The sequence below is a fragment of the Nerophis ophidion genome, linkage group LG23, assembly GCF_033978795.1.
Source record: "Nerophis ophidion isolate RoL-2023_Sa linkage group LG23, RoL_Noph_v1.0, whole genome shotgun sequence".
NCBI lineage: Eukaryota > Metazoa > Chordata > Actinopteri > Syngnathiformes > Syngnathidae > Nerophis > Nerophis ophidion.
Genome location: NC_084633.1, coordinates 28457653 through 28485152, shown reverse-complemented (window position 1 = coordinate 28485152; position 27500 = coordinate 28457653). Strand labels below are relative to the sequence as shown.

Here is a 27500-nt window from a genome sequence, read left to right as displayed (position 1 = left end):
CCTCATGCTCTCTCAGGGAGAGCTTGTCCCAAATTCCAAGCTGCAGTTTTGAGGCATGTTAAAAAAAAGTAATGCACTTTGTGACTTCAATAATAAATATGGCAGTGCCATGTTGGTATTTTTTTCCCATAACTTAAATTGATTTATTTTGGAAAAACCTTGTCCATCCATCCATCCATTTTCTGCCGCTTATTCCCTTTGGGGTCGCGGGGGGCGCTGGTGCCTAGCTCAGCTACGATCGGGCGGAAGGCGGAATACACCCTGGACAAGTCGCCCTCATCGCAGGGCCGGAAAAACCTTTTTAAATTGTTTAATGCATCCAGCGGGGCATCACAACAAAATTAGGCATAACAATGTGTTAATTCCACGACTGTATATATCGGTATCGGTTGTTATCGGCATCGGCAATTAAGAGTTGGATAATATCGAAATATGGGCAAAAAAGCCATTATCGGACATCTCTAAACAAATCTGTTGAATAATTATTTATTGGTGTGCAAATTAAGCATCATTCAAATCAAATCAATCAATTTAGTAAAAACTGTCAGCGTGCGCTGAGATTCTAAGTACCGTATTTTCCAGACTATAAGTCGCAACTTTTTTCTTACGCTTTGGACTCTGCGGCATACTTGCCAACCCTCACGATTTTCCCGGGAGACTCCCGAAAATCTCCCGGGGCAACCATTCTCCCGATTTCTACCCGGCCAACAATATTGGGGGCGTGCCTTAAAGGCATTGCCTTTAGCGTCCCCTCTCACCTGAAACCTTCACCCCTGAACAGCTGCATGTTGTCCAGGCGTCCGCTTTTCCTCCATTTAAACAGCGTGCCGACCCGGTCACATAGTAATGTAGCGTTGGACGGGTTCAACAATAGGCTTTAGCATTATATATATATATATATATATATATATATATATATATATATATATATATATATATATATATATATGTAACGCTAAATGTGATCCCTGAAAGGGGTTTAAATTAATTCCAAAGTAGAACCCCCCCATAGACATACAATACTAGTACATATACAAATCACTAATATTAGAAAATATTGTCATGTAAATGACTGCTGTGATTTGATTACAATAATAAGACATGTCAATTGTTATGTCAGGTTTGGGACGGGTGTGCTGCTGGTGTGGCCGCAGTGTGCGCGTCTGATGTTGCCCACATGTACTCCGCTAAATGCTCATGGAGGTTCTACGTTTGCTCACACGCATAAAAAGTTAGAGGGAACAGCAGTCACGACTATCTTTTTAAACGCGGATGATTTCAAGGTGATCGCGAGGTAACAAATGGATTTGTGGGTGACAACTCTTTGATACGTCGGAATTTTGACTTGCGTATGCCGTTTTTTTGTTTTTAGCGTACAGCCGTGGTCAAAAGTATACAAACACTTGTAAATAACAATGTCTTGGCTGTCTTCAGTTTCCAATACTTTATATAACTCTTATTTTTTTTATGGTAGGATAGGACAGGTCTTTATTGTCATTGCACAAGTACAACGAAACTTTATTTTCAGCACAAACCCTTTCAATATTAGACAAACAAACAGTTTACAGGGTTACAGAACAGAAACGCTAATGGGTCGCCACAATGCACCTCGTAAAAGATGGGGAAAAAGGTATAACGCTGGGGAAGGATGAGTGAAAAAATACAATCTAGACTGAGCTCCTAAGGGGGCCCAGTCTGGAGTGGGAAAAAACCTCCATAGCAAAGCATATATACATATTACCACGTACATCTCGAGATATCTAGCAACAGAGGGAAGGGAGTGCGGGGTCATAGTGGTAGGCCGCAGCTCTCAGGCTATGACCATCCTTTCATCACCCCTATGGGATTTGCGTCGTTGGTATTGGGGGGGTATGTATGTGTGGCGTATATTTTTGTGGATGCATGTTTGTGTGCAAGCATGCCACGTGTCTCTGTTCCGCGGCCTTAATGTCGTGCAGTCGCTAGTCCAAAGTCAACAACAACAACAGGTGTGTGTCCATGAAAGACAAGAAGGGAGTTTGTTGTGTCTTCACTGCACGGTCCTTCAGGAGAGTTTCAAAGCCAGGAAACCAATCAAAGACACAATGTTTTGTATATGAGTGAAAATAAAATTAGCTTTTCACTCTAAATTGCATATGAAAAAAACATTCATGAAGTTTGGTTCTTTTATGAATGTATTATGGGTCTACTGAAAATGTGGTAGTATTATGCTCTGGGCCTTTTTTGCTGCCATTGGAACTGGTGCTTTACAGACAGTAAATGGGACAATGAAAAAGGAGGATTACCTCCAAATTCTTCAGGACAACCTAAAATCATCAGTCCCGGAGGTTGGGTCTTCGGCGCAGTTGGGTGTTCCAAACACACATCAAAAGAGGTCAAGGAATGGTTAAATCAGGTTTTAGAATGGCCTTCCCAAAGTCCTGACTTAATCGTGTGGACAATGCTGAAGAAACAAGTCCATGTCAGAAAACCAACAAATTTAGCTGCACTGCACCAATTTTGTCAAGAGGATTGATTGAAACTTTTATTAGTGGATTGCACAGGACAGTACATATTCCGTACAATTGACCACTAAATGGTAACACCCGAATAAGTTTTTCAACTTGTTTAAGTCAGGGTCCACGTTAATCAATTCATGGTAAAGGAGTGGTCAAGAATTCAAGCAGAAGCTTGCCAGACGCTTGTGGATGGCTACCAAAAGCGCCTAAATGCAGTGAAACTTGCCAAGGGACATGTAAGCAAATATTAACATTGCTGTATGTATACTTTTGACCCAGCAGATTTGCTCACATTTTCAGTAGACCCATAATAAATTCATAAAAGAACCAAACTTCATGAATGTTTTTTTTTGTGACCAACAAGCATGTGCTCCTATCACTCTATCAGAAAAAAATAAGAGTTGTAGAAATTATTGGAAACTCAAAACAACCATGACATTAAGTTCTTCACAAGCATATGTAAACTTCTGACCAAGACTGTGTCCATTTTGAGTAGAAAATCCACGCAACTGTAGTTGCATAAGACCCCAGTTGTTAGCTCCTTGGGAGCGGTTTTTCAGGTTTCTGGTTGCGTGGCGAGGGAGAGTACACTACCGGTTATTTGTGAAAACAATTCAACAACCTCACCTGGAACACACTCTCTGAAAGCATTCCTGAGCACCTTGGAGGCGACCCTGGTTTTTCAAACACATTCCCTTCAGCAGGTGGATCACGCAGCGGTCGTCCACTAAAAACTCTGTTTCTGTGGAGCGACAGCGGAAGACACGATAAGCAGGGGCGTCACATGTTGTGTGACGTTCGAGGGGATTGTCGGATGACCTGGAGACTCCAACAGGCTCCGTTCCGCCTCCACCAGAGTTTGCATCATGCCTTCAGTTAGCTCTGGTCGATTTCTGATCATACTAAAGCCGTTCCACATGTACATCATCTCCTGTAATAAAGCAGTGAATCCAGCTGGTTTTGGTTCATGACCAGAATGTGTGTTTGCGATGTCTTACCAGCACCGGCACGGTTAGCCTGACTGGGCAGTGCGCCTTGTAGCGGCGGGCTTTACGGATGGCGAACTTCTCAGTGGGCGGAGACTTCCCCGCTATCTTCTGCTTGAAGGCAGGCACTTGTCTAAATGTGTCGGAGAAGAAGACAGACAAGTCATGTGTTGACGTTTGTGGCCACTGGGAGCAGTGTAACCTATTGCTCACCTCCAAAGACCCCAAATATCTTCTACCACTACACAGGTGACAAACTCAAGACCCAAATGTGGCCCCCGAAAGGGTGGAAATAATACGTGTTAATAAAGTACCTTATCTTTTCTTAATAAATGTATTACAAAAAATAAATGTACTGTGTGCAATCACATATACACATTTTAATCATCTCTAATAATAAAACAAAATATAATAACATACATTTAAAAACACTGTTTTTGTTCAAACAAAGATAAAAACTCAAATATCTACTTGACTTATGATTTCAAAGCAAGTCATCCAACAAACCGTTTATGTAAAAATGTTACAGTACATTTTTTTTAATAGTAAAATCCACTTTCAATATAGAGTCCTACTAATACACTATAAAACACAACAACCATAGAATTTACAGTAGAAAAAAAACCTGCATGAATTTTTATATCTGCGATGAGGAGACGACTTGTCCAGGGTGTACGCCGCTTTCCGCCCGATTGTAGCTGAGCTAGGCACCAGCGCCCCCCGCGACCCCAAAGGGAATAATCGGTAGAAAATGGATAGATGGATGGAATTTTTACATGAAAAAAACCAGTAGTACCGTTTTTCCATTCCATCCAGCCATCCATCCATTTTCTACCACTTGTCCCTTTCGGGGTTGCAGGGGGTGCTGGAGCCTATTTCAGCTAAAATCGGGCGGAAGGCGGGGTACACCCTGGACAAGTCGCTACCTCATCGCAGGACCAACACAAATAGACAGACGACATTCACACTCACATTCACACACTAGGGCCAATTTTAATGTTCCCAATCAACCTATCCATTTAATTTAATTCCATGTAGATATTAATTTTATATGCTGTAAAAAAAACTGCAAATTATATGCTAAAATTGTGGCGACTGAACTTTTTTACAGCACAATCCAAAGATTTTGTTTGGTACAGCGTACATTAAAAAAATAATAATCAAATACATAGACGAATGTACACGTTTTATATATACATGTTTACATTTATACTGTATATTATTCACTGTTAAAAGCGGCCCTCTGAGGGCAACCATAACTGCGATGTGGCCCTCAATGAAAACGAGTTTGACGCGCCTGTGCTACGGGAACCCCTGTGTTCACCTAAAACTATTTTATATTTTTATTCATCAATTAAAAAATGTGCGATTCTGAATCAAAATGTTGAATTTTCACTGCAAAAACCTACATAATGTTTAAATAAGCTAACTCAGTGGTTCTCAAATGGGGGTACGCGTACCCCTGGGGGTACTTGAAGGTATGCCAAGGGGTACGTGAGATTTTTTGAAAATATTCTAAAAATAGCACCAATTCAAAAAACCTTTAGAAATATATTTATTGAATAATACTTCAACAAAATATGAATGTAAGTTCATAAACTGTGAAAAGAAATGCAACAATGCAATATTTAGTGTTGACAGCTAGATTTTTTTGTGGAAATGTTCCATAAATATTGATGTTAAACATTTCTTTTTTTGTGAAGAAATGTTTAGAATTAAGTTCATGAATCCAGATGGATCTCTATTACAATCCCCAAAGAGGGCACTTTAAGTTGATTATTACTTCTATGTGTAGAAATCTTTATTTAGAATTGAATCACTTGTTTGTTTTTCGACAAGTTTTTTGTTATTTTTGTATCTTTTTTTCCAAATAGTTTAAGAAAGACAAATAGAAATGAGCAATTTTTTGCACTGTTTTAAAATTTAATAAATCAGAAACTGATGACATAGTGCTGTATTTTACTTCTTTATCTCTTTTTTTAAACCAAAAATGTTTTGCTCGGATTAGGGTGTACTTGAATTAAAAAAATATTCAAAGGGTGTACATCACTGAAAAAAGGTTGAGAACCACTGAGCTAACTGGTCCAAATGTAAGGTGTTTTTTTTGATCAAGCACAATACAAAAAGGACAATAACACTCTTGGCATCCCCTTGATGATCTTAAAGCACACATGTGAAGTGAAAACCATTTAAGGTGACTACCTCCTGAAGCCCATCGAGAGAAGGCCAAGAGTGTGCAAAGCCGTAATCAGGGCAAAGGGTGGCTATTTTGAAGAAACTAGAATATAAAACACGTTTTCAGTAATTTCACCTTTTTTTGTTAAGTACATCATTTCCACATGTGTTCATTCATGGTTTTAAAGCCTTTAGTGATAATCCATAATGTAAACAGTCATGAAAATAAAGAAAAATACATTGAAATGAGAATGTTTGTCCAAACGTTTGGACTGTGAATATATGTAAAAAAAATAATTTCTGAGGGATTTAAAATCATATTTCAAAGTAAATGTGAGAAGGCAGGGATAAGCCACACACATTTTTTCAGTGTTCTTTCTACAAACCTTTGTATTTTAACTCTCTGTGGTCATTCATTTTTAAGTATCTTCAAAGCTACTAAAGACAAAAGTCCTTTAAGTTTTTGTGTGAACACATTTGGGATTATTTATTTTTAAAAAACTGTTTGAAATTACTTTGCTCCAATTTCTCAAATAATTTTAAGCCATAAGTATATAAAACATTTTGATCAGATAATGTCATAAATGAGTAAAAAACTAATGTTATGCAAATGTATACTTATTCATCTGTGACATCAATTGATCAAAAACCCTTCAAAGGGTTGTTTAAATGAGATTTTAGCAACAAAAAAAAAAAAAATTATATGTCCTAGAGCTAACCCTAACCCCTGTGTTCATTCATAGTTTTGAGGCCTTCAATGACAATCTACAATGTAAATAGTCATGAAAATAAATAGCATTGAATGAAAAGGTGTGTCCAAACTTTTGGCCTGTACTGTATGTATTAAAACAAGTCGTATGAAGCATAAGTACACAGTACACACCTCTGTACATAGGGGGGGACAAAGGTGGACAGGGTGAAAACCTTTAAATTCCTCGGGACCCACATCAGCGAGGACCTCACCTGGGATCACAACACCCAACAAACAATAAAGAAAGCCCAGCAGCAACTGTACTTCCTAAGAAGGCTGAGAAAATTTGGTATGCCACCCAAAATTCTCAGCAACTTCTATAGAAGTACGGTTGAGAGTGTCCTTACCAGCTCAATCACGGTCTGGTATGGAAACTGCACTGCTAAGGACAGGAAGGCACTCCAGCGAGAGATTAAAGGCCTACTGAAACCCACTACTACCCACCATGCAGTCTGATAGTATATACATCAATGATGAAATATTAACATTGCAACACATGCTAATACGGCCTTTTTAGTTTACTAAATTGCAATTTTAAATTACTCACGAGTTTCTTGTTGAAAACGTCACGGAATGATGTCACGTGAGCGTGACGTCACGTGTTGGAGGGGACATATTAGCGTAGCACCAAACACGGCTAAAAGTCGTCTCTGTTCATGGCGTAATTACACAGTATTTTGGACATCTGTGTTGCTGAATCTTTTGCAATTTGTTCATTTAATGATGGAGACTATAAAGAACAATGATGTTGGTGCAAAGCGGTGGATTAAAGCTGTCTTTAGCACCGAGACACAGCCGGTGTTTCTTTGTTTGTTGTGAAGCAGAGCGGACATGTCTTCTCTACGTCAACCAGCATCTTTTTGAATGGGGAAATTGTGATATATATCTTACCGGACACATCAGTGGATTATTCGTTGTCCTGCAGCAGCTGTGAGCTTGGCTCCTCGGCTTCTCTCTGAGACACAGTGTGTTCACCACAGCCATCCGACCTCGAGGTATGTCTTTACAATCTTTACTTTACAATCTTTAAAATCTCACTAAAACACTATTAAAACAATAAGCAGATAAGGGATCTTCCAGAATTATCCTAGTAAATGTGTCTAATTACATCTGAAATGCTCACACTGCTGTCGCTTTTTTTTTTTTTTTTTCCTTGTCCTTCACTATCAATATCCTAATTCACAAATATTTCATCCTTGTTCAAATTAATGGGGAAATTGACGCTTTCTCGGTCCGAAATGCTCTTACTGCTGGTGGCTCCCATTATAAACAATGTGAATATGTGTGGAGCCCTGCAACACGTGACATCATGCGCACATACTTCCGGTAAAGGCAGGGCTTTTCTATTAGGCACCAAAACTTGCGAACTTTATCATCGATGTTCTCTACTAAATCCTTTCAGCAAAAGTATGGCAATATCGCGAAATGATCAAGTATGACACATAGAATGGACCTGTTATTCCCGTTTAAATAAGAAAATCTCCTTTTAGTAGGCCTTTAAAACTGCTCAGTACATATCAGGAGCAGCATTCCCCTCACTACAGGACATGTACTATACCAGGGCCTCCAGGACCGCACACAACATCATAAAGGACAGCACACACCCCCAGCACAGTCTCTTCAGCCTCCTACCATCAGGCAGACGATACAGGAGCCTGAAATCCAGAACTACGAGACTGACAAAACAGTTTCTACCCACAAGCCATCAGGCTTGTGAATGCTAACTTGTGAATGCTAGCTTCCCCCCCCCCCCCCCCCCGTTTTTACTTTTGTCTTTTTGAACAAAAGACAGCTACCTTGACCACCCCTGAACTGTGAACCATCACTGTAGACACCTTTCACCTCTGATCACTAAAGACACTTTAACTGCTGCTGTGACCCAAGGTCACCTCCATATTTATACTGTTGACTGTCAATCAGAATGTGCAATAATGTTATGTTACTTACTGTGCCTTGTATATACATTTTTATTTTTATTTTTAGCTAAGTCCCGTTTGACTTGTTGAAGGGTGGACTAGCAAAGTAAGATTTTCATTGTACAGCAAACTGTCTGTTTAACTGTGCATATGACAATAAACAATCTTGAATCTTGAAGTAAAAAGTCACATTCACCTAAAGAGGTCCACCTCCTCCTCTCCAAAGGGCCTTGCCTCTTCCTTTGGAAGCATGCTGAGGTAAGCAGCTTTCATGTATATGTACATAGCCTAGATGAAACAAACTTTTTACACATATTTCCTTGACACCAAATTATAATCGGCCCGGATTTGTAATGAGCGCACCTTGGACCACCGGCTCTCCTTGCTCAGCAGGTCTGCATAAAAGTAGGCCATCTTCCACGCTCGCTTGTAGGTGAAGCACCACATCAGCTCCCAGTAGCACATGTGGTGGAACTGCTTCCATGCCTGCTGGGCCTTGCAGCCGTCTTCAAAGAGTGCCACTGCCTGGAGTGACACAACCATGAGAACATGTGTGAGCCACACTGGGTCGCTCAAAATACCACAATAAATATAAATATGTATTGTTTTGCATCTGATCAAGCCCTGTGACTTTCTTCTTTTTTTAAGTGTGAACGGCGTAGACGTCCTCGGAAGTTGATCTTGTGATCACTTCCTGAGGATCCTTGATGCCGAGGAAGATTCATCCATCTTGATATGGTCTGGATAGCCTGCTGATCCTGAGCCAGAGCTGGATGGATGAATATATATACAATATCTGGGTATTTTTTCTAATAATGTCTATACTGTAAACCTTGAGTTTTTCAAGTTCAAGTGCACCTCTCTCCTCAAGCGTGCATGTGAGGGTGTATGAGTGGATGCGTGCCTGTATGAAGGGCTAGCGTGAGCAAAGTACGACTGTCAAATGTGATTTTAACTGTAAAATTCAATAAAATATCCATCCATCCATTTATTACCGCTTATTCCCTTTGGGGTCGCTGGTGCCTATCTCAACTACAGTAGGGCGGAAGGCGGTGTACACCCTTGACAAGATGCCACCTCATCGCAGGGCCAACACGGATAAGACAGACAACATTCACACACTAGGGACCATTTAGTGATGCCAATCAACCTATCCCCAGGTGCATGTCTGTAGAAGTGGGAGGAAGCCGGAGTACCCAGAGGGAACATGCAAACTCCACACAGAAAGATCCCAAGCCCGGGATTGAACCCAGGACTACTCAGGACCTTCGTATTGTGAGGCAGACGCACTAACCCCTCTATTTGCATAAAATAAAAAGATAAAAAATACCACATTAAAAGCTGGCACTTGTGCTTTTAAGTCACCAACAAGCACAATCACATTCAAGCACAGGCAACAGAATTACCGTATTTTCCGGACCATAGGGCGCACCGGATTATAAGGCGCACTGCCGATGAGCGAGTCTATTCAGGTCTATTTTAATACAAAAGGTGCATTGGATTATAAGCCACATAAAAGGGGTCATATCATGATTTTTTTCTACATTTAAAACTAGCGATGTCCGATAAAATTGGAGTGTAGATATTATCAGCCGATAAATGCTATAAAATGTAATATCGGAAATTATCGGTATCGGTTTCAAAAAGTAAAATGTATGACTTTTTAAAACGCCGCTGTACGGAGTGTTAAACGGACGTAGGGAGAAGTATAGAGGAGTTGCGTCTCCCAGTCTTACTTGCCAATCCTCCCGATTTTACCGGGAAACTCCCGAATTTCAGTCCCCCACCCGAAAATGTCCCGGGGCAACCATTCTTCTGAATTTCTCCAGGTTTCCACCCAAACAACGATATTGGGGGCGTGCCTTAAAAGCACTGCCTTTGCCTGCAGGCCCAATCACGTAATATCTACGGCTTTTCACATACACAAGTGAATACAATGCATACTTGGTCAACAGCCATACAGGTCACACTGAGGGTGGCCGTATAAACAACTTTAACACTGTTACAAATATGCGCCACACTGTGAACCCACACCAAACCAGAATGACAAAAACATTTTGGGAGAACATGCGCACCGTAACACAACAAACACAACAGAGCAAATACCCAGAACCCCTTGCAGCAATAAATCTTCCGGGACGCTACAATATACACACCCCGCTACCCCGCAACCCCCCACCTCAACCCCACCCACCTCATGCTCTCTCAGGGAGAGCATATACCAAATTCCAGGCTACTGTTTTGAGGCATGTTAAAAAAAATAATGCACTTTGTGACTTCAATAATAAATATGGCAATGCCATGTTGGCATTTTTTTCCATAACTTGAGTTGATTTATTTTGGAAAACCTTGTTACATTGTTTGATGCATCCAGCGGGGCATCACAACAAAATTAGGCATAATAATGTGTTAATTCCACGACTGTGTATACCGGTATCGTTTGATATCAGAACCTGTAATTAAGAGTTGGACAATATCGGAATATCGAAAATCGGCAAAAAAGCCATTATCGTACATCTCTATTTAAAACATTTCTTTGTGATCTACATAACATGTAATGGTGGTTCTTTGGTCAAAATGTTGCATTGATGATGTTTTACAGATCATCCTCAAGCCGCTTTCTGACAGTCACTTCAGGATGAGCTGTTTTGTGGGCGATCTTATTTACGTGGCTCACCTTCGGCAGCGTCTTCTCACCGTCATCTTTGTTGTAGCGGTGTAGCGTGCAAGGACGGGAGTGGAAGAAGGGTCAAAAGATGGAGCTAAGTGTTTTAATGACATTCAGACTTTACTTCAATCAATAACGGAGCAGCATCTCCTCATCCGGGGCTCACTAGCGCAAAAACAAAGCCGGAAATGTGTCCCATGAAAAACAGTCCGACCGGAACTCCCCAATAACTAAAGTTGCCGAGGTGAATAATGTAAACTCACTACACGGGTATGTTTTAGCACTTTCATAGCGAGATATAAGTAAGAACATTACACTACTTTATATTACAAATGGCAACAGCGTAGGATGAATGTCCCATAACAAGAAGATAGAAAAAAAGAAGCTTATCGACTACGGTATTGCCACGGACTACAGTGGCAGAAGTGTGCAAATTTGCAAGACTTATGCAGATCTCAACAGGTACCAGAAGGTAAGAAAAGTTGCTTTAGTATAATATTGTAAAACTAAACGCCAGATAATGTCTGCTAAAGGGTGCCATTTTGCGGTCCTTGTACACACACCATAGTAATACTTTTATCTCTGACTACAGTAGCCGTAATGGGGCGACAATCCATCAAGCGGCACGGCTTCAAAGTTATACGAAAACATTTTGACAGATTTTTGATTGTCGTGTGTAATGTTCTTTATTTTCAATGGAACGTTTGATTTGTTTGTGTTTTCTACTGGCGTCACATTGCAGTCTCTTATGTGAGACTGCCATCTACTGGTCACACTGATCATTACACAATGTACCAAATAAAATTGCTTCGAGGTCAGTAAGCACAACCAGAATTGTTCCGTACGTTAGGCACACCGGGTTATACGGCGCAATGTCGATTTTTGAGAAAATTAAAGGATTTTAAGTGCGCCTTAGAGTCCAGAAAATACAGTAGATGGAATTGCGCAATCAGACAACATCTATTATAATGTCTTAAAAGTAGGGGTGTCCCAATTGGAAATCGATGATATAAATAAAATAACAATGGATTATATGGGCCTGCAAACCAAGAACCTCTGATATAGACGCAACGAAATAAGCCGCCCTTGTGCAAAGTTCGACAGACAGTTAACGTCTCAATGTCCTCCAGTAAGCACCCAAGGTTGGTCTTTTCTAGTATTTTAGTCATTTATAAAAAGGTAAACATGGTAGACTACTAAGAGCTAGCAGATACACCGCAGCTAAGCGAGACATACGTAACAGGTGTCCTTAATTGAACGACATTGCAGTCTAAAACAGTACACTTGTCAAAATAAACAAATAAATAATTAAAAATCCGAGAAAGAAACGTATTAGAAAAGTGTTTCTTAACCACAGGGCTCCAATGTTGGGCCGCCAAAAAAATTTCTGTTTCTCAGCTGTGGTCTGGTACACAGTTGTAATACAGCTTTCCACCACTTGTGGCAGTAATGACAATATCAGACAAACAGAAGGAGTCGGGAGCTAAAGCGCAAAAAGTAATGAAGCTTTTTAGCAGTTTGCACATTACTTCTATTGACAGCTATTATTTATTATTAATTCAGTTACAATGTATTCATTTTAGCACGGCATAACTGCATGTACATTTATTTTCCATTATTAGGCCCTTCCGTGGCAGTTTTCTTGGTAAGTATTTATTTTTCTAATCCTAAGGTTTATCCATTCATCCGTCCATTTTTTACCGCTCGTCCCTTTTAGGGTCGCTGGAGCCTATTTCAGCTGCATACGGGAGGAAAGCAGCGTACACCCTGGACAAGTCGCCACCTAATCGCATGGCCAACACATATAGACAGACAACATTCACACTCACATTCGCACACTAGGGCCAATTTAAGGTTTATGTGTTAAATAAATAATAATCTTGTGATTAACACATGCTTTAATATTGTTGGACAAGGTGTATCCTGTTAAACAGTAAGTAGATTTGATATAATATTGAATATGATTAAAATCAAGTAAGATTACTAAATCAGTGTTAATAATTTGTGGGACCCGCTTCCCTCTGTTGGAGAAAAGTTGGGCCCCGAAGTCAAAAAAGGTTGAGAACCCGTGTATTCGAAGGTATCCAGTAACAAACGTGTCCACGTTATTTAACGTACTCTTTAATGAACTTCAACTTAGAGACGGCATAAGACCATTCCAGATGGGTATTAATAAATAAGTAGGCTTGTGTATTTCATACCTACTGTTGTTCTCTGAGTCATTTCACTTTTCTAACATTCCACACTACAAAATATAAAAAATATGTATGATTTGTGTTGTTCGCTTATGGGCTCAGTATAAGTATCAGATCGGAAGTGAAAAAGTTGTATGCGGACATATATAATTTACAAAATAACCTCATGTAATAATAATTACACACATTGTTCAATTTAGCACTATTTTCATGATTAGAAATTAATACTTATCGATAAAGCTCTTACAATGTACTCGTTCTGATGTTGTACCTAATGTTGTGACCTGTGAGAGAGCGTTTTGGTAACTAAATGCTAGAACACACTGTTCTTGAAGGATTTGAAGAAATACACACATACCCCATCAATGTTTCCTTTCATCTCTTCCGTCCTGCCAGCAAAGAAGAGGAATATTGCCCCCTATGTGGAAGGAAGAGAGAATGTACACTGATTAAAACTACAAAACCCCAAACCATTGACGTTGGCATGTTGTGTAAATCGTAACTAAAAACAGAATACAATAATTTGCGAAGCCTTTTCAACCTATATTAGATTGAATACAATGCAAAGAAAAGATATGTCTTTTTCATGGACGCCCCTGCTTATTTCAGCAAGTCAAAGCCAAGTCACATTCAGCACGCGTAACAGCAGCGTGGCTTCGTAGTAAAAGAGTGCTGGTACTAGACTGGCCTGTATGTAGTCCAGACATGTCTCCCACTGAAAATGTGTGACACATTATGAAGCTTCAAATTAGGGCTGGGCGATATATCGATATACTCGATATATCGCGGGCTTGCCTATGTGCGATATAGAAAATGACTAAATCGTGATATTCTAGTATACGTTCTCACGCAATTGCTTATAACTGCGGGCATTACACTACATGCGTTTCCCACTTTTTCTTGTCTCTCCTTCACACAGACATAAAACAAGCGCACCTTCTTACATACGTCACATGTGAAACATCACACGTTCCCGTGGAGCAGACAGGCTGCAGCATGTTAACGTTAGCTGTGATGCTAACGGTGCGGTGCAAGGGGTAATACGAAAGAGAGAAGGTGTGAATCTGGTATTAAATGAAAGAAGAATTAATTCCCAAGAAAAACAGCACGGGATCCATCGTCTGGCGGGGGTTTGGCTTCAAGCGGGAAGATGTTGAACAATTATGCAGCAAAAGTGTTGCTCCAAAAAGAAGTCACCTGCTATAGAATGAAGAGTGCTTGAAACTCTGCATGTCAACATCTCTGTTCAGTACCACATCAACAAAATGCTGAAGCAACTATTTCCAAATCAACACCGTATGAAAAAAAATAGTCAACAACAGAAGGAGAAAACATCCGCAGGAACCTACCACATAGCGAAGGACATATACTATTCGATTTCCTATTATGCAGCTCATTTTTGTGAGTTTTCCTTGCCCTTATGTGGGCCTACCGAGGATGTCGTGGTGGTTTGTGCAGCCCTTTGAGACACTAGTGATTTAGGGCTATATAAGTAAACATTGATTGATTGATTGATTTTTACTTGACACTTATTGAAATATCTTTTGTGACATCATGCACAAAAGTGCACTTTATTTTTTTTTAAAGTATTGTAGTGGCGTTCTGTACAAAAAGTGCACTTGTTTTGATATGTCATCTTAGTGACATCATGCACAAAAATGCAGTCATAGCTTGTTTAAAAATGTCTTTGACAATCTTGTACTTTCTGTTTTGGAAATGACATTGTTTGTGCCAATGCTTAATAACTATGTAATAAATACACTTTTGGTCAATTTACTTAGTTGTGATTTCCCTCTCTGCATGAAAGTTTAAAATGAGGATATATTAATGCAGTATGAAGAATAATGTTTTAATGTAGACACATATAATCATCATACTGCTGTGATTATATGCATCAAGTGTTTATTCAAGGCTAAGGCAAAATATGGAGATATATATCGTGTATCGTGACATTGCCTAAAAATATCGAGATATTAATAAAAGGCCATATCGCCCAGCCCTACTTCAAATACGAAAACGATTGTTGAACAACTTAAGCTGTACATTAAGCAAGAATGGGAAATAATTCCACCTGAAAAGCTTCAAAAATTGGTCTCCTCAGTTCCCAAACGTTTACTGAGTGTTGTAAAAAGGAAAGGCCATGTAACACAGTGGTAAAAATTCCCCTGCGCCAATTTTTTAGCAATGTGTTGCTGCCATTAAATTCTAAGTTAATGATTATTTGCAAAAACAAATCAAAGTTCTCAGTTGGAACATTAGTAATATCTTGTCTTTGCAGTCTACTTAATTAAATATAAGTTGGTAAGGATTTCGAATTTATTGTATTCTCTTTTTTTTTTGCCATTTATACAAAGTGCCAACTTCACTGGTCTAACCATGAATTGATTAACATGGACCCCGACTTAAACAAGTTGAAAAACTTATTGGGGTGTTACCATTTAGTGGTTAATTGTACAGAATATGCACAGAACTGTGCAATCTACTAATAAAAGTTTCAATCAATCAATCAATCGGGTTTTGTACATGGCACAGAGGTACTCATCTTAATGCAAGCTATTGTACGTCGTCTCTGCAAGCAGATGGTGAATCACAGAGCAAACTCATAACCTTGTTTAATGATGAACCTGTCCATGAATTTGTACATGCCGTGTTAAAAGTGTCAGGTTTGCTCTCTGGGATGGGGAATATTGTGTGCAATAGGAGTGGACACAGGCACTGTGAAGTCATGTGGAGGAGAAGCATGAACTTATTGTAAAATGTTCAAAAGAAATGGTGTAAGGAGAGTCCAATGATATGTGAATAAGGGAGACTGAACAAAAGGAAAGAAAACACCAGAGTGTATATTGGATTAAGAGAGATGATAGTGTTTGGTGTTGGAAAAAGTAGAAATGTTAATCAAACTAAAGGATGTGTTTAAGTTAAGTTTCTCCAAACAGTGTTTCCCATACATTATAGCGGTCTCCCTAGCTGTTCTGGAGATATTTATTTTTATTAGGGTTGTCAAACGACTGATGGTAGTACATGAATCCTTTTTTAAATTTTGCAAAGATCATCAAGATAGAAGAGAATAGCGTATGTAAAGAGTTCAGGTGCAAAAATGTAAAAAAAAAAAAAACTTATTCCACCAACTGTGAGTGCCACCACGTACTGGAGTTCACACCATTTTCTACCACAGGCCAGGGCAATTATTTTGACTCGGGGGCCACATTTAGAAAAACAAATGTTTCTAAAGGGGGCCGGTATATCTATTTTTATGAACACTAATACAAAACCTCACAATAATGTCTGATTGAAAGCTAAAAACCAAGACAGACCGTCTTGAAAAACGTAAAGGAATTTTACATTTTTCTATGAAGGATAGAACACGGAATATTGACAAAATATGAACGTCACACCCCCTTTCGATCGAGACATTTTACAATCAAGTGAAACACAACAAAAATGCAACAAACAGTGAAACATGAACGCGAAGGGTACAAAATTAACCCACCTACAATCTGATATATCACTAAGCTTTAGAACTTTGTTGCAAAGATCTCCTTCCGCGTCTGTGGAAACGCTCCCCACCCACACTGCTTGGTGCCTCGTTTGAGCTGCTGTGACGTAGATGACCATAGTAACTAATTAGATGACCATAGTAACTGGTATATCATCCATAAGTGCATATTCCAACCATTGAAATACTTAGTATAGTTGAAGACTTGCGGTCATTAGAAAACATGAGTGCCCATCATAATGGCAGCTACACTTTCCATCTTAAAGATCTAAAAAAAATATTTGGGAATGTCCAGCGGGCCAGATTGAAAAGCTTAACGGGCCGCATGTGGCCCCCGTGTGAAGACTGTGTGGCATAACGATGCCAGATTTGTTCCTCCAGGGATGCGTCGGCCAAGAACACAGCAAAAGGTAAGAAATTAAGGATTTATTAAAGTAATAAAACAGGCTAGAAACAAAACACTGGTGCTAAACAGAAAAGGCATATACAAAGCGCTAGCATGGATGCTAGGAAAACAAACGGAAACACAAACACTAGGCAAGAAGGCACGAAAAGGGAAAACAAAACACTTAGCATGAGAGCTACGAAAAAACAAAGGCGTAGCGTGTAAGCTAGCGAGAATATACATATAAATCAGTCGTCACTGTTGCACGAAGGCAAATTAGGATCCCAGGCAGAACAACGAAAAGGGGCGAGGTTAAATAAGGTAGCAATCAATAGTAACAGGTGTGCAGGATCCGAGAGTAGCAGGTGGAACTAATAAACAACCATGGTGACAAAGCAAACAGGAACCGTCAAACAACAGAGTGATACCAAAATGGAACACACAAAATGGAGATGCGTAATTTATGATTTACAATCAAATTTCAGGGAACAAGGAAGCGAGAGAGCAGACCACTCGATAAAGTAAACATCGGGACACACGCTAGTGATAACGGAGCCTCTAGAAATAGTTTGTCTGCGTTAGCGCTTATAATAACAATATCACTAATACTTGCTAAAGTCACCGAATGTAAATTTAGTGTTGTTGGCGGTTTTTGAATGGTTATTTATTGAATTTTCTCGGTGAAATAGAGAACCCTCCATTCGCCCATCTTTAATCTGACTTTTATTTAAATGTATTTAATATTTAGAATGCGTTACAAAAAAAAACATCCGTCGCCATGCCTTTCATAATGATTGTGAACAGTATGTTATATTCCAAAAAAAAAGTGCAGATCCCCTTTAAGTGAGCAGAACAATGGAACACAATCCATTTAGCGTGTCATATGCACAACATATGCTGACCATCAAAGAATCAACAAAACCCAAAACCAGTGAACTTGGCACGTTGTGTAATTTGTAAATAAAAACAGAATACATAGATTTGCAAATCCTTTTCAATCTATATTCAATTGAATAGACTGCAAAGACAAGATATTTTTAATGTTCCAACTGAGAAACGTACATTTTTTTGGGGCAAATAATCATTAACTTAGAATTTAATGGCAGCAACACATTGCAAAAAGTTGGCACAGGGGCATTTTTACCACTGTGTTACATGGCCTTTCCTTTTAAAAACACTCAGTAAATGTTTGGGAACTGAGGAGACCAATTTTTGAAGCTTTTCAGATGGAATTCTTTCCCATTCTTGCTTGATGTACAGCTTAAGTTGTTCAACAGTCCGAGGTCTTCATTGCGGTCTTTTAGGCTTCATAATGCGCCACACATTTTCAATGGGAGACAGGTCTGGACTACAGGCAGGCCAGTCTAGTACCCACACTCTTTTACTATGAAGCCACGCTGTTGTACCATGTGGCTTGGCATTGTGTTGCTGAAATAAGCAGGGGCGTCCATGATAACGTTGCTTGGATGACAACATATGTTGCTCCAAAACCTGTGTGTACTTTTCAGCATTAATGGTGCCTTCACAGATGTGTAAGTTACCCATGCCTTGGGCACTAATACACCTCCATACCATCACAGATGCTGGCTTTTTAACTTTGCGCCTAGGACAATCCGTATGTTTCTTTTCTTCTTTGGGCCGGAAGACACCACGAAAATGTGGACTCGTCAGACCACAGAACACTTTTCCACTTTGCATCAGTCGGCGGCGTTTCTGGGTGTTGTTGATAAATGGCATTCGCTTTGCATTGTAGTTTTAAGTTGCACTTACAGATGTAGCGACCAACTGTGGCTACTGACTGTGGTTTTCTGAAGTGTTCCCTGAGCCCATGTGGCAATATCCTTTACAAGCTGATGTCGCTTTTTGAGGCGTTAAAAGTCTGTAATTTCATCGCTCACATGCAGTCATTTCTCCCGATTCTCTGAACCTTTTGAGGATATTACAGACCTAAATTCCTTGCAATAGCTGGTTGAGAAATGTTGTTCTTAAACTGTTGGACAATTGCTCACACATTTTTTCACAAAGTGGTTACCTTTGCCCCATACTTGTTTGTGAATGACTGAGCATTTCATGGAAGCTGCTTTTACACCCAATCACGGCACCCACTTGTTCCCAATTAGCCTGCACACTTGTGGGATGTTCCAAATAAGTGTTTGATGAGCATTCCTCATCTTTCTCAGTCTTTTGTGCTGTTTGTGCCAACTTTTTAAAAAACATGTAGCAGGCATCAAATTCCAAATGAGCTAATATTTGCAAAAAATTAAGTTTTCCAGTTGCAACGTTAAGTATCTTGTCTTTGCAGTCTATTCAATAAATTGAAAAGGATGAAAAGTTTTTTTTGTTTTTTTTTTTACCATTAACACAACATGCCAACTTCACTGGTTTTGGGTTTTGTGTTTTCCCTAACTGTGAACAGAGTGCTAATAATTTTTTGGGGTCAACTTTAATGTTTTTGTAATTATTGCCCAAATACTCACCTGTGGATAGCGGACCCTGAACATTTTCAGCAGCTTTTCAGCTTCTACCGCGTGTCCTTCTCCTGTTCCTGAGAGTAAGAGACATGGCGGAGACGGCATGACACATCTAAGATATTTTGGGGCGATGCGCATGTGCAGGAGCCGTACCTAATATGAATGTGAGGAAGGTGTAGTAGCAAAGCAGTAGCAGAGCACACAGCATGGAGCGCAGGTTCAGCGCCGTTGCACCGTCATCCAGCAGGGACAAACCATACTCCTTTGAAAGACGCATTTCAAGGACATCAACTGAAATTGACTGAACAGGAGTTGAGATATCACACCTTGTCTCCTGAGAACCCTGCAAACTCCAAAACCTTTAATATTCGTGGAGGAAACAACGAAAGGGTCTGTGGAAAAAAGACAAGCACGGTAAAATAACCCAAATACCAACACAAAGGATGATGCTTGAATAAATATGACGTATCACCAGATTAAATGCGCCGATTCCAAAAGAAATTCCGCCCTCTAAATGAACGTGGCTGGATCCTTTGAGATACCTTTGAGAATGGACGTAGGTATGCAAGTCTCTGGAAGACGAAATGTCAAAAATATTTTTAAGTGGATTCAACATAAACTGTTGTAACTTATGGGTTATATAGTTCATGTGATGATCATTCATAATTTGCATATTTGATTTTCCAAACCGCGTTTCCATATGAGTTGGGAAATTGTGTTAGATGTAAATACGGAATACAATGATTTGCAAATCCTTTTCAACCCATATTCAATTGAATGCACTACAAAGACAAGATATCTGATGTTCAAACTCATAAAAAAATTTTTTTTTTGCAAATAATAATTAACTTACAATTTCATGGCTGCAACACGTGCCAAAGTAGTTGGGAAAGGGCATGTTCACCACTGTGTTACATCACCTTTTCTTTCAACAACACTCAAACGTTTGTCAAGCACTGGGTATCATAGTGAGGAACACGTCAATAATGAACAAAGCAAAACATGTTCTAGACCAAAAATCACTTCATATTCTCTACCGCTAGCGAGTGTTACCATATTGGAGTTATTGTGCAGAAATATGGGGAAATAACTACAAAAGTACACTTAATTCATAAACGGTGTTACAAAAAGGATCAGTTAGAATAATATCAGGGTTTCACGCACTGCTTTGTTGCTAAGGCGGGCAAATCTAAAGTCTTAAAAAGCTGCTCCGCTTTTTATGCTTCTGTCTCTGTCAGTACGTCTCTGCAGCACCCAGCATTGTCCCACCCACACAACCATCTGATTGGTTACACGCAAAGCGGTAACAGCCGATCAGCAGTGCGTATTCAGAGCGCATGGATTCAGTGCTCCAGCGTCGTGATGAGCAGATAGGTGTTTAGCAGGTAAGCATCAGGCAGCGGACTGTCCCCAAATGATATAAACACCTCCCAGTCAACTACTAGTAACATCACTATGAGCCTGTTGACGTTCTAGAACAGGCCTGGGCAATTATTTTACCCGGGGGGCCAGATTTAGATTAAAAAAAGTGTGTCTGGAAGCCGGAATATCTATTTTTAGGAACACTAATAAAAAAACCTCACAATAATGATTGAAAGCTAAAAACGTTATGACAGACCGCCTTAACGGAATGGAATTTGACATTTTTTTTACTGAATGATACACTCAGAACGTACATGAACATAAAGAATGTGGGGTTTACAATATTATTATGAATGCTAAAACACTGAATATTAACTAAATATTTTACAATCAACCGAAACGCAACCAAAATGCAACAAACATAGTGAAAAAACCCCCCACCTACAATCTGAGATATCTCATAGTGACCATAATAAGTAATTAATGACCATAGTAAGTAATTAGATGGTCGTAGTAACTAATTAGATGACCATAGTAACTAGTATATGATGCAGATTCCAAGCATCGAAATACTTAGTATAGTTGAAGACAGCATGACTGAACATCATAATGGCAGCTAACTTCCCATCTTAAACATCTAAAACTATTATCTGGGAATGTCCGGCGGGCCAGATTAAAAAACTCAACGGGCTGTATGCGTCCCCCGGGCCTTAATTTGCCCAGGTCTGTTCTAGAAACATAAGCGGCAGCTCAGCTCGCTTGAGGTGAAGGCTAATTAGTATTTAGCATAACGTTGGCTCATTTTGCGGTGTGTGTGTGTGTTACGGACAGCAAAGCTCTGTCTGTCTGTTATTTCACTTGACATTTTTCTGTGTTGATTGAGCTGTGTTGAAGCAGCAAAAAAGGACATTATGTTAAATGAAGAGTTTCCTGAAGCTGTCTCTGATAGTTGATATAATAATGTAACAGCATCATAAAGCCCACATGAACTCCATGGTGTTCAGGGATAAATAGTCTCTCCTATTGCTATTGTACTATTTTTTCAGCTACAGTTAGTTAAATTAACCATTAGTAATGTAGCAGCCTAGTTTTGAATGGCAGGGTCCCTGCTATCACATGTTGATAGAAATATAACATTTACATAATAAAGATAAACTTCAGGCTTCCCAAATGCTGTATTAAATTAAGCACAATGAGTTGAGCATATATTTGTTTATTTACCATATATGTTTTAACCAACAAATCATGGTTTTTGATACTTGACACAATCTTGGAAGTACGCTAACGTTTCTTATTAGCATGACAACATTAACATGCTAACATTTTATGCAACCTTTTTAGCTAACTGTATATGTTTTAACCTACAAATCATGAATTTGGATACTTGCCGCCATATCTGCAGGCTTTGACCGAGCTTTGGCCAGAGTTTCAGGGAAAATATAGCAGGCGCATCAAAATTTATGCAGGAATTTTCTAGTTAATGACTGCCGCACAATTGTAAGTATCAAGCCAAAAATCCAATGATCGGAAGTCTACTTGTTGTGGCTCTTTTCGGAAGAGTTTTTTTTATAAACAGTTTTATCATTTTCACTGTCAGTGAGGCCGTGAATCTAACTGCTGATTGGATGAGCATGATGAAAGCAAGGAAGATGGAGCTTGTGTGTGCATATATGGATTCTATTACTTGTAAAACTATTTAAAACAAAACATTACAACTTTCAAAAGTTTATAAGCGTTGTTAAGTTTTTGTGTCTTGCTAGTTAAGTTTGTTGAACCCCAGTGAAGATCATAGTCAAGACTGTGGTCACATAATTCCCAATTACAGTATGTAAAGTTACTTACTTGTAAATCAGGTAACTGTTTCGTACTTTGATCCCGCCTTTGATAAAACTCACCATATTCTCATCCTGCAAACGGAATATTAAATGCTGTCATCTTACCATTTAGTGTTCTGCTTGTTAGTATAAACACAGAGGTATTTAGCAACATATATATACATAAGTGCATCATTGTACTGCACCTGAAGGAAGGTGAGCGCTGCCCTTTGGAGTTGGCATTCTGCATAGCACACTTCAGCATGGAGCTGCTCTGTGGAAGAATATTGAGGAACAATGACCACACAAAATTAATGTGCATGGCTTAAAAACGTCCTATTACAGAAAAAATGGAAAAACACAGTAATGATGGCAGCTATTTATGTAATATTCATCACCAGTTGTTTACTGGACTACGTGCTAAACAATACCTGGAAATGCTTAAAAGTTCAACTTTTTTTTTTTTTTTTTTAAACATCGCCGCTTTTAGTTAGACTTGACAAAGTAAAGCGTTTTAAAGTAAAATCAAGATGTTCGCCCAATTTTATGTTCTGAATATGCCATCAGGCACTTAAAATCTTTTGTTTAGACACCTCTAGCTTACTAGGAAAATGAAGCCAAAGTTATTTTGATATACATTCCTCACTTGACTTGAAATCTTGTAGAATAAAGTCAAATTGCTTTGGTGGCCTTCCAAACTACAATGACAAACTTAGTTTGACCAAACGGAATTCATTCATTCATTTAAATAAACACACCAAATGGTATCGGTATGCTCAAAGTAATACATATTGTAGATTAATGACAATCGAGTCATTGCCCGCAGAAGGCACCCCTGCTGTAGAAGCTAACTGTTTTTGGCCACTAGAGTCTTAGTACCATAGTATATCAGAATCAGAATCAGAATAGTTTTTATTGCCATTGTTTGAGAACGGGTTCACAAACTAGGAATTTTTCTTGGTGCAATCGTGCAACATAAAATACATATAAGACAGAATAGGTAATAAGATGAGCTGTAAGTGAGCTATCTGATCTTGGTATTGTTCATGTGTCTGACGGCCGAGGGGGAAAAACTGTTATGGTCACATGGTTTTCTTACGTCAGCACCGGAAACTTGACGGTAGGCATGGTGCTCCTGCGATTAAAGGCATCACCTTTTCTCCTCCAAACATATTGCTGGGTATTGTGGCTAAAAAGCTAATTTTTTGTTTCTTCTGACATCACATGAACAAAGATAAGACCTTCTGGAGGAAAGTTCTGTGGTCAGACGTAACAAAAATTGAGCTGTTTGGCCACAATACACAATACCCAGCAATTAGTTTGGAGGAGAAAAGGTGAGGCCTTTAATTCCAGGAACACGCTCTGGGCCTGTTTTTCTGCCAATGGAACTGATGCTTTAAATGGGACAATGAAATAGGAGGATTACCTCCAAATTCTTCAGGACAACCTAAAATCATCAGCCCGGAGGTTGGGTCTTGGGCGCAGTTGGGTGTCCAACAGGACAATGACCCCAAACACACATCAAAAGTGGTTAAGTAATGGCTAAATCGGGCCAAAAGTAAGGTTTTAGAACGGCCTTCCCAAAGTCCTGACTTAAAAGTGTGGACAATGCTGAAGAAACAAGTCCATGTCAGAAAACCAACAAATTTAGCTAAACTGCACCATTTTTAGATTTAGATTTATTGGTCCCCGTTGGGGAAATTCATTATCACTGCCGTACATTTAAACAATAGACATTACACATCACAAAACAAAAATAAGAAAAAGACATTATACATGACCAACACATTTACAGGCTTTGGTGCCTCTCCCGAGTGATGTCCGGGAGAGGCATTGAATTACGGAATCTCCCCGCAACAATTTGGGCGGTCGGCGCATCAGAGTTGCCAAGGAGCCGCATGCGGCTCCGGAGCCGTGGGTTGCCGACCCCTGTTCTAGTCCTTCATTCTCACTATCCTCATCCACAAATCTTTCATCCTCGCTCAAATTAATGGGGAAATTGTCGCTTTCTCTGTCCGAATCGCTCTAGCTGCTGGTGGCCCTGATTGTAAACAATTTGTGGATGTGAGGAGCTCCACAACCAGTGACGTCACGCGCACATCGTCTGCTACGTCCGGTACAGGCAAGGCTTTTTTATTAGCGACCAAAAGTTGCAAACTTTATCGTCGATGTTCTCTACTAAATCCTTTCAGCAAAAATATGGCAATATCGCAAAATGATCAAGTATGACAAATAGAATGGACCTGCTATCCCCGTTTAAATAAGAAAATCTCATTTCAGTAGGCCTTTAAGACTGACAGAGTTCATTATTCATCAAAATGCTTGTTTAACCTATCAAGTCATTTCCAGGCTGAATATTAGGCTCTGTAGCTTGGTTCCTATCTACCATCCCCAGCATGCCCACAACACTCATAACTTTGATCGGATATCAGGTAAACATTGTTTACTGGCTTGTACCGCTCGAAATGTTGTATGCAGGGGACCAAACATTTGGAACCGGCTTAATGAGAGCCTCAAGATGCTGTATCCATTGTCCAACTTCAAAAAGAAACTGAAACCTTACCTATTAACCACCTATCTTTAATGCCTCATGTGGGGTAGACTACTGTTGGGTTTTGCATGGTTGAATGAATGTATGTTTGTATGTGTATGCTTGCTTTAGTACTATTATCTTGTGTTTATAATATAGCGTTATTGTTTTTTGTTGTTGTTGTGCTTGCTACCATGTTTCATCATTCCATGTATATACTGTCCTCTGGACCCATTGTCAAAAACTTCTTCTAGCTTATTTGGGGGGACCCTTTCACGTACAAACATCTTTAAATGATGATATTCACTACTACTTTAATTGTTATATGGTATTGTGAATAAACTTGAAACTGGCAACACATCCAGCATCTATTTAAGGTGATACGTGCTGTACTCGTGTTTTAGAGAATCTTTACTTCTATCACACCATGCCCGCGACGAATAGCGACTGGAGGTGCAGAGAGTCTGAGTCTCATTAAAAGCCGCCAGCGTCACCTTAAATGTTGTGGGTAGCGTGGGGTGTATATTGTAGCCTCCCGGAAGAGTTACTGCTGCAAGGGATTCTGGGTATTTGTTCTGTTCTGTTTATGTTGTGTCACGGTGCGGATGTTCTCCCAAAATGTGTTTGTCATTCTTGTTTGGTGTGGGTTCACAGTGTGGCGCATATTTGTAACAGTGTTAAAGTTGTTTATACGGCCACCCTCAGTGTGACCTGTATGACTGTTGACCAAGTATGCATGCATTCACTTGTGTGTGTGAAAAGCCGTATATATTATGTGACTGGGCCGGCACGCAAAGGCAGTGCCTTTAAGGTTTATTGGAGCTCTGTACTTCTCCCTACCTCCGTGTACACAGCGGCGTATTAAAAAGTTATAAATTGTACTTTTTGAAACAGATACCTATAATTTCTGATATTTCAAAGAATAATTCGGCCGATAATATCGGCATTCCAATATTATCGGACATCTCTAATTTTGGCGCATTACTAGTCAATAAGGCACAAATAATGAACTATATATATATCCATTCAGACCGTAACTACCTGCTGGTGTTAATGTGTTTGTTCGTGCATTATAATGTTCAGCTTGTCCTTGGTCTATGAACACACTGTGTCTGCAGAGAATGAGGAAGTGTTGTTGTATCTAGGAGTGAAACACGTTGAAGACTGACACGTGGGCACCAAAGGAAATACTTGTTGGAATTGTTAGCATAACGTTGGCATATGGAATTGGTCCCGTTGTTAGCATAAATTTGGCAATTGGAATTGGGCGTGTTGTTGGTATAACAATGGCAATTGGAATTGGGCCCGTTGTTAGCATAAAGTTGGCAGTTGGAATTGGGCCCATCGTTAGCATAAAGTTTGCAAACTGAAATTGGGCCGGTTGTTAGCATCCATTCATTATCTACCGCTTATTCCCTTCTGAGTCGCGGGGGGCGCTGGTGCCTATCTCAGCTACAATCGGGCGGAAGGCTGTGTACACTCTGACAAATCGCCAGCTCATCCCAGGGGCCTGTTAGCCTAAAATTGGCAATTGGAATTGGGCCTTTTGTTAGCATAAAGTTACAATTGGAATTGGGCCCGTTGTTAGCATAAAGTTGGCAATTGAAATTGGGCCCATTGTTAGCATAAAAATGTCAATTGGAATTGGACCTGTTGTTAGCATAAAAATGTCAATTGGAATTGGACCTGTTGTTAGCATAAAGGTGGCAATTGGAATTGGGCCCATTGTTAGCATAAAGTTGGCAATTGGAATTGGACCTATTGTTAGCATAAAGTTGGCAATTGGAATTGGGCCCATTGTTAGCATTACATTGGCAATTGGGCCTGTTGTTAGCATAAAGTTGGTAATTCGAATTAGGCCCGTTGTTAGCAAAAAGGTGTTAGTATAACACCTGTTGTTAGTATAACATTGTCAATTGTAATTGGGCCCATTATTAGCATAACGTTGGCAATTGGAATTGGGCCCATTGTTAGCATAAAGTTAGCAATTGAAATTGGCCTGTTGTTAGCATAACATTGGCAATTGGAATCAGGTCAATTGTTAGCATAAAATTGGCAAATCGAATTGGGCCTGTTAACATAAAGTTGGCAATTGGAAGTGGGCTTGTTGTTAGCATAAATTTGGCAATCGAACTTGGGCCTTTTGTTAGCATAACATTGGCAAATGGAATTGGTCCTGTTAGCCTAAAATTGGAAATTGGAATTGGGCCTGTTATTAGCATAAAGTTGGTAATTGGAATTGGGAATAAATAT

General features: G+C 39.5%; 1 protein-coding gene across 1 annotated transcript in view; it reads right to left on the bottom strand.

Annotated features, from left to right (window-relative positions):
* zgc:158403 (tetratricopeptide repeat protein 39A) overlaps positions 1–27500 on the bottom strand; it is a 77194-nt gene that overhangs the window by 6934 nt on the left and 42760 nt on the right. Inside the window, exons 5-16 of the mRNA XM_061885580.1 lie at positions 22924–22991; positions 22746–22810; positions 20014–20113; positions 19868–19933; positions 19695–19803; positions 19548–19615; positions 13548–13607; positions 8690–8851; positions 8523–8614; positions 3497–3617; positions 3318–3429; positions 3126–3240 (exon numbers count right to left, since the gene is read on the bottom strand). Coding sequence (XP_061741564.1) covers positions 3126–3240; positions 3318–3429; positions 3497–3617; positions 8523–8614; positions 8690–8851; positions 13548–13607; positions 19548–19615; positions 19695–19803; positions 19868–19933; positions 20014–20113; positions 22746–22810; positions 22924–22991 — 1138 coding nt within the window. The remainder of the gene's footprint in view (positions 1–3125; positions 3241–3317; positions 3430–3496; positions 3618–8522; positions 8615–8689; positions 8852–13547; positions 13608–19547; positions 19616–19694; positions 19804–19867; positions 19934–20013; positions 20114–22745; positions 22811–22923; positions 22992–27500) is intronic.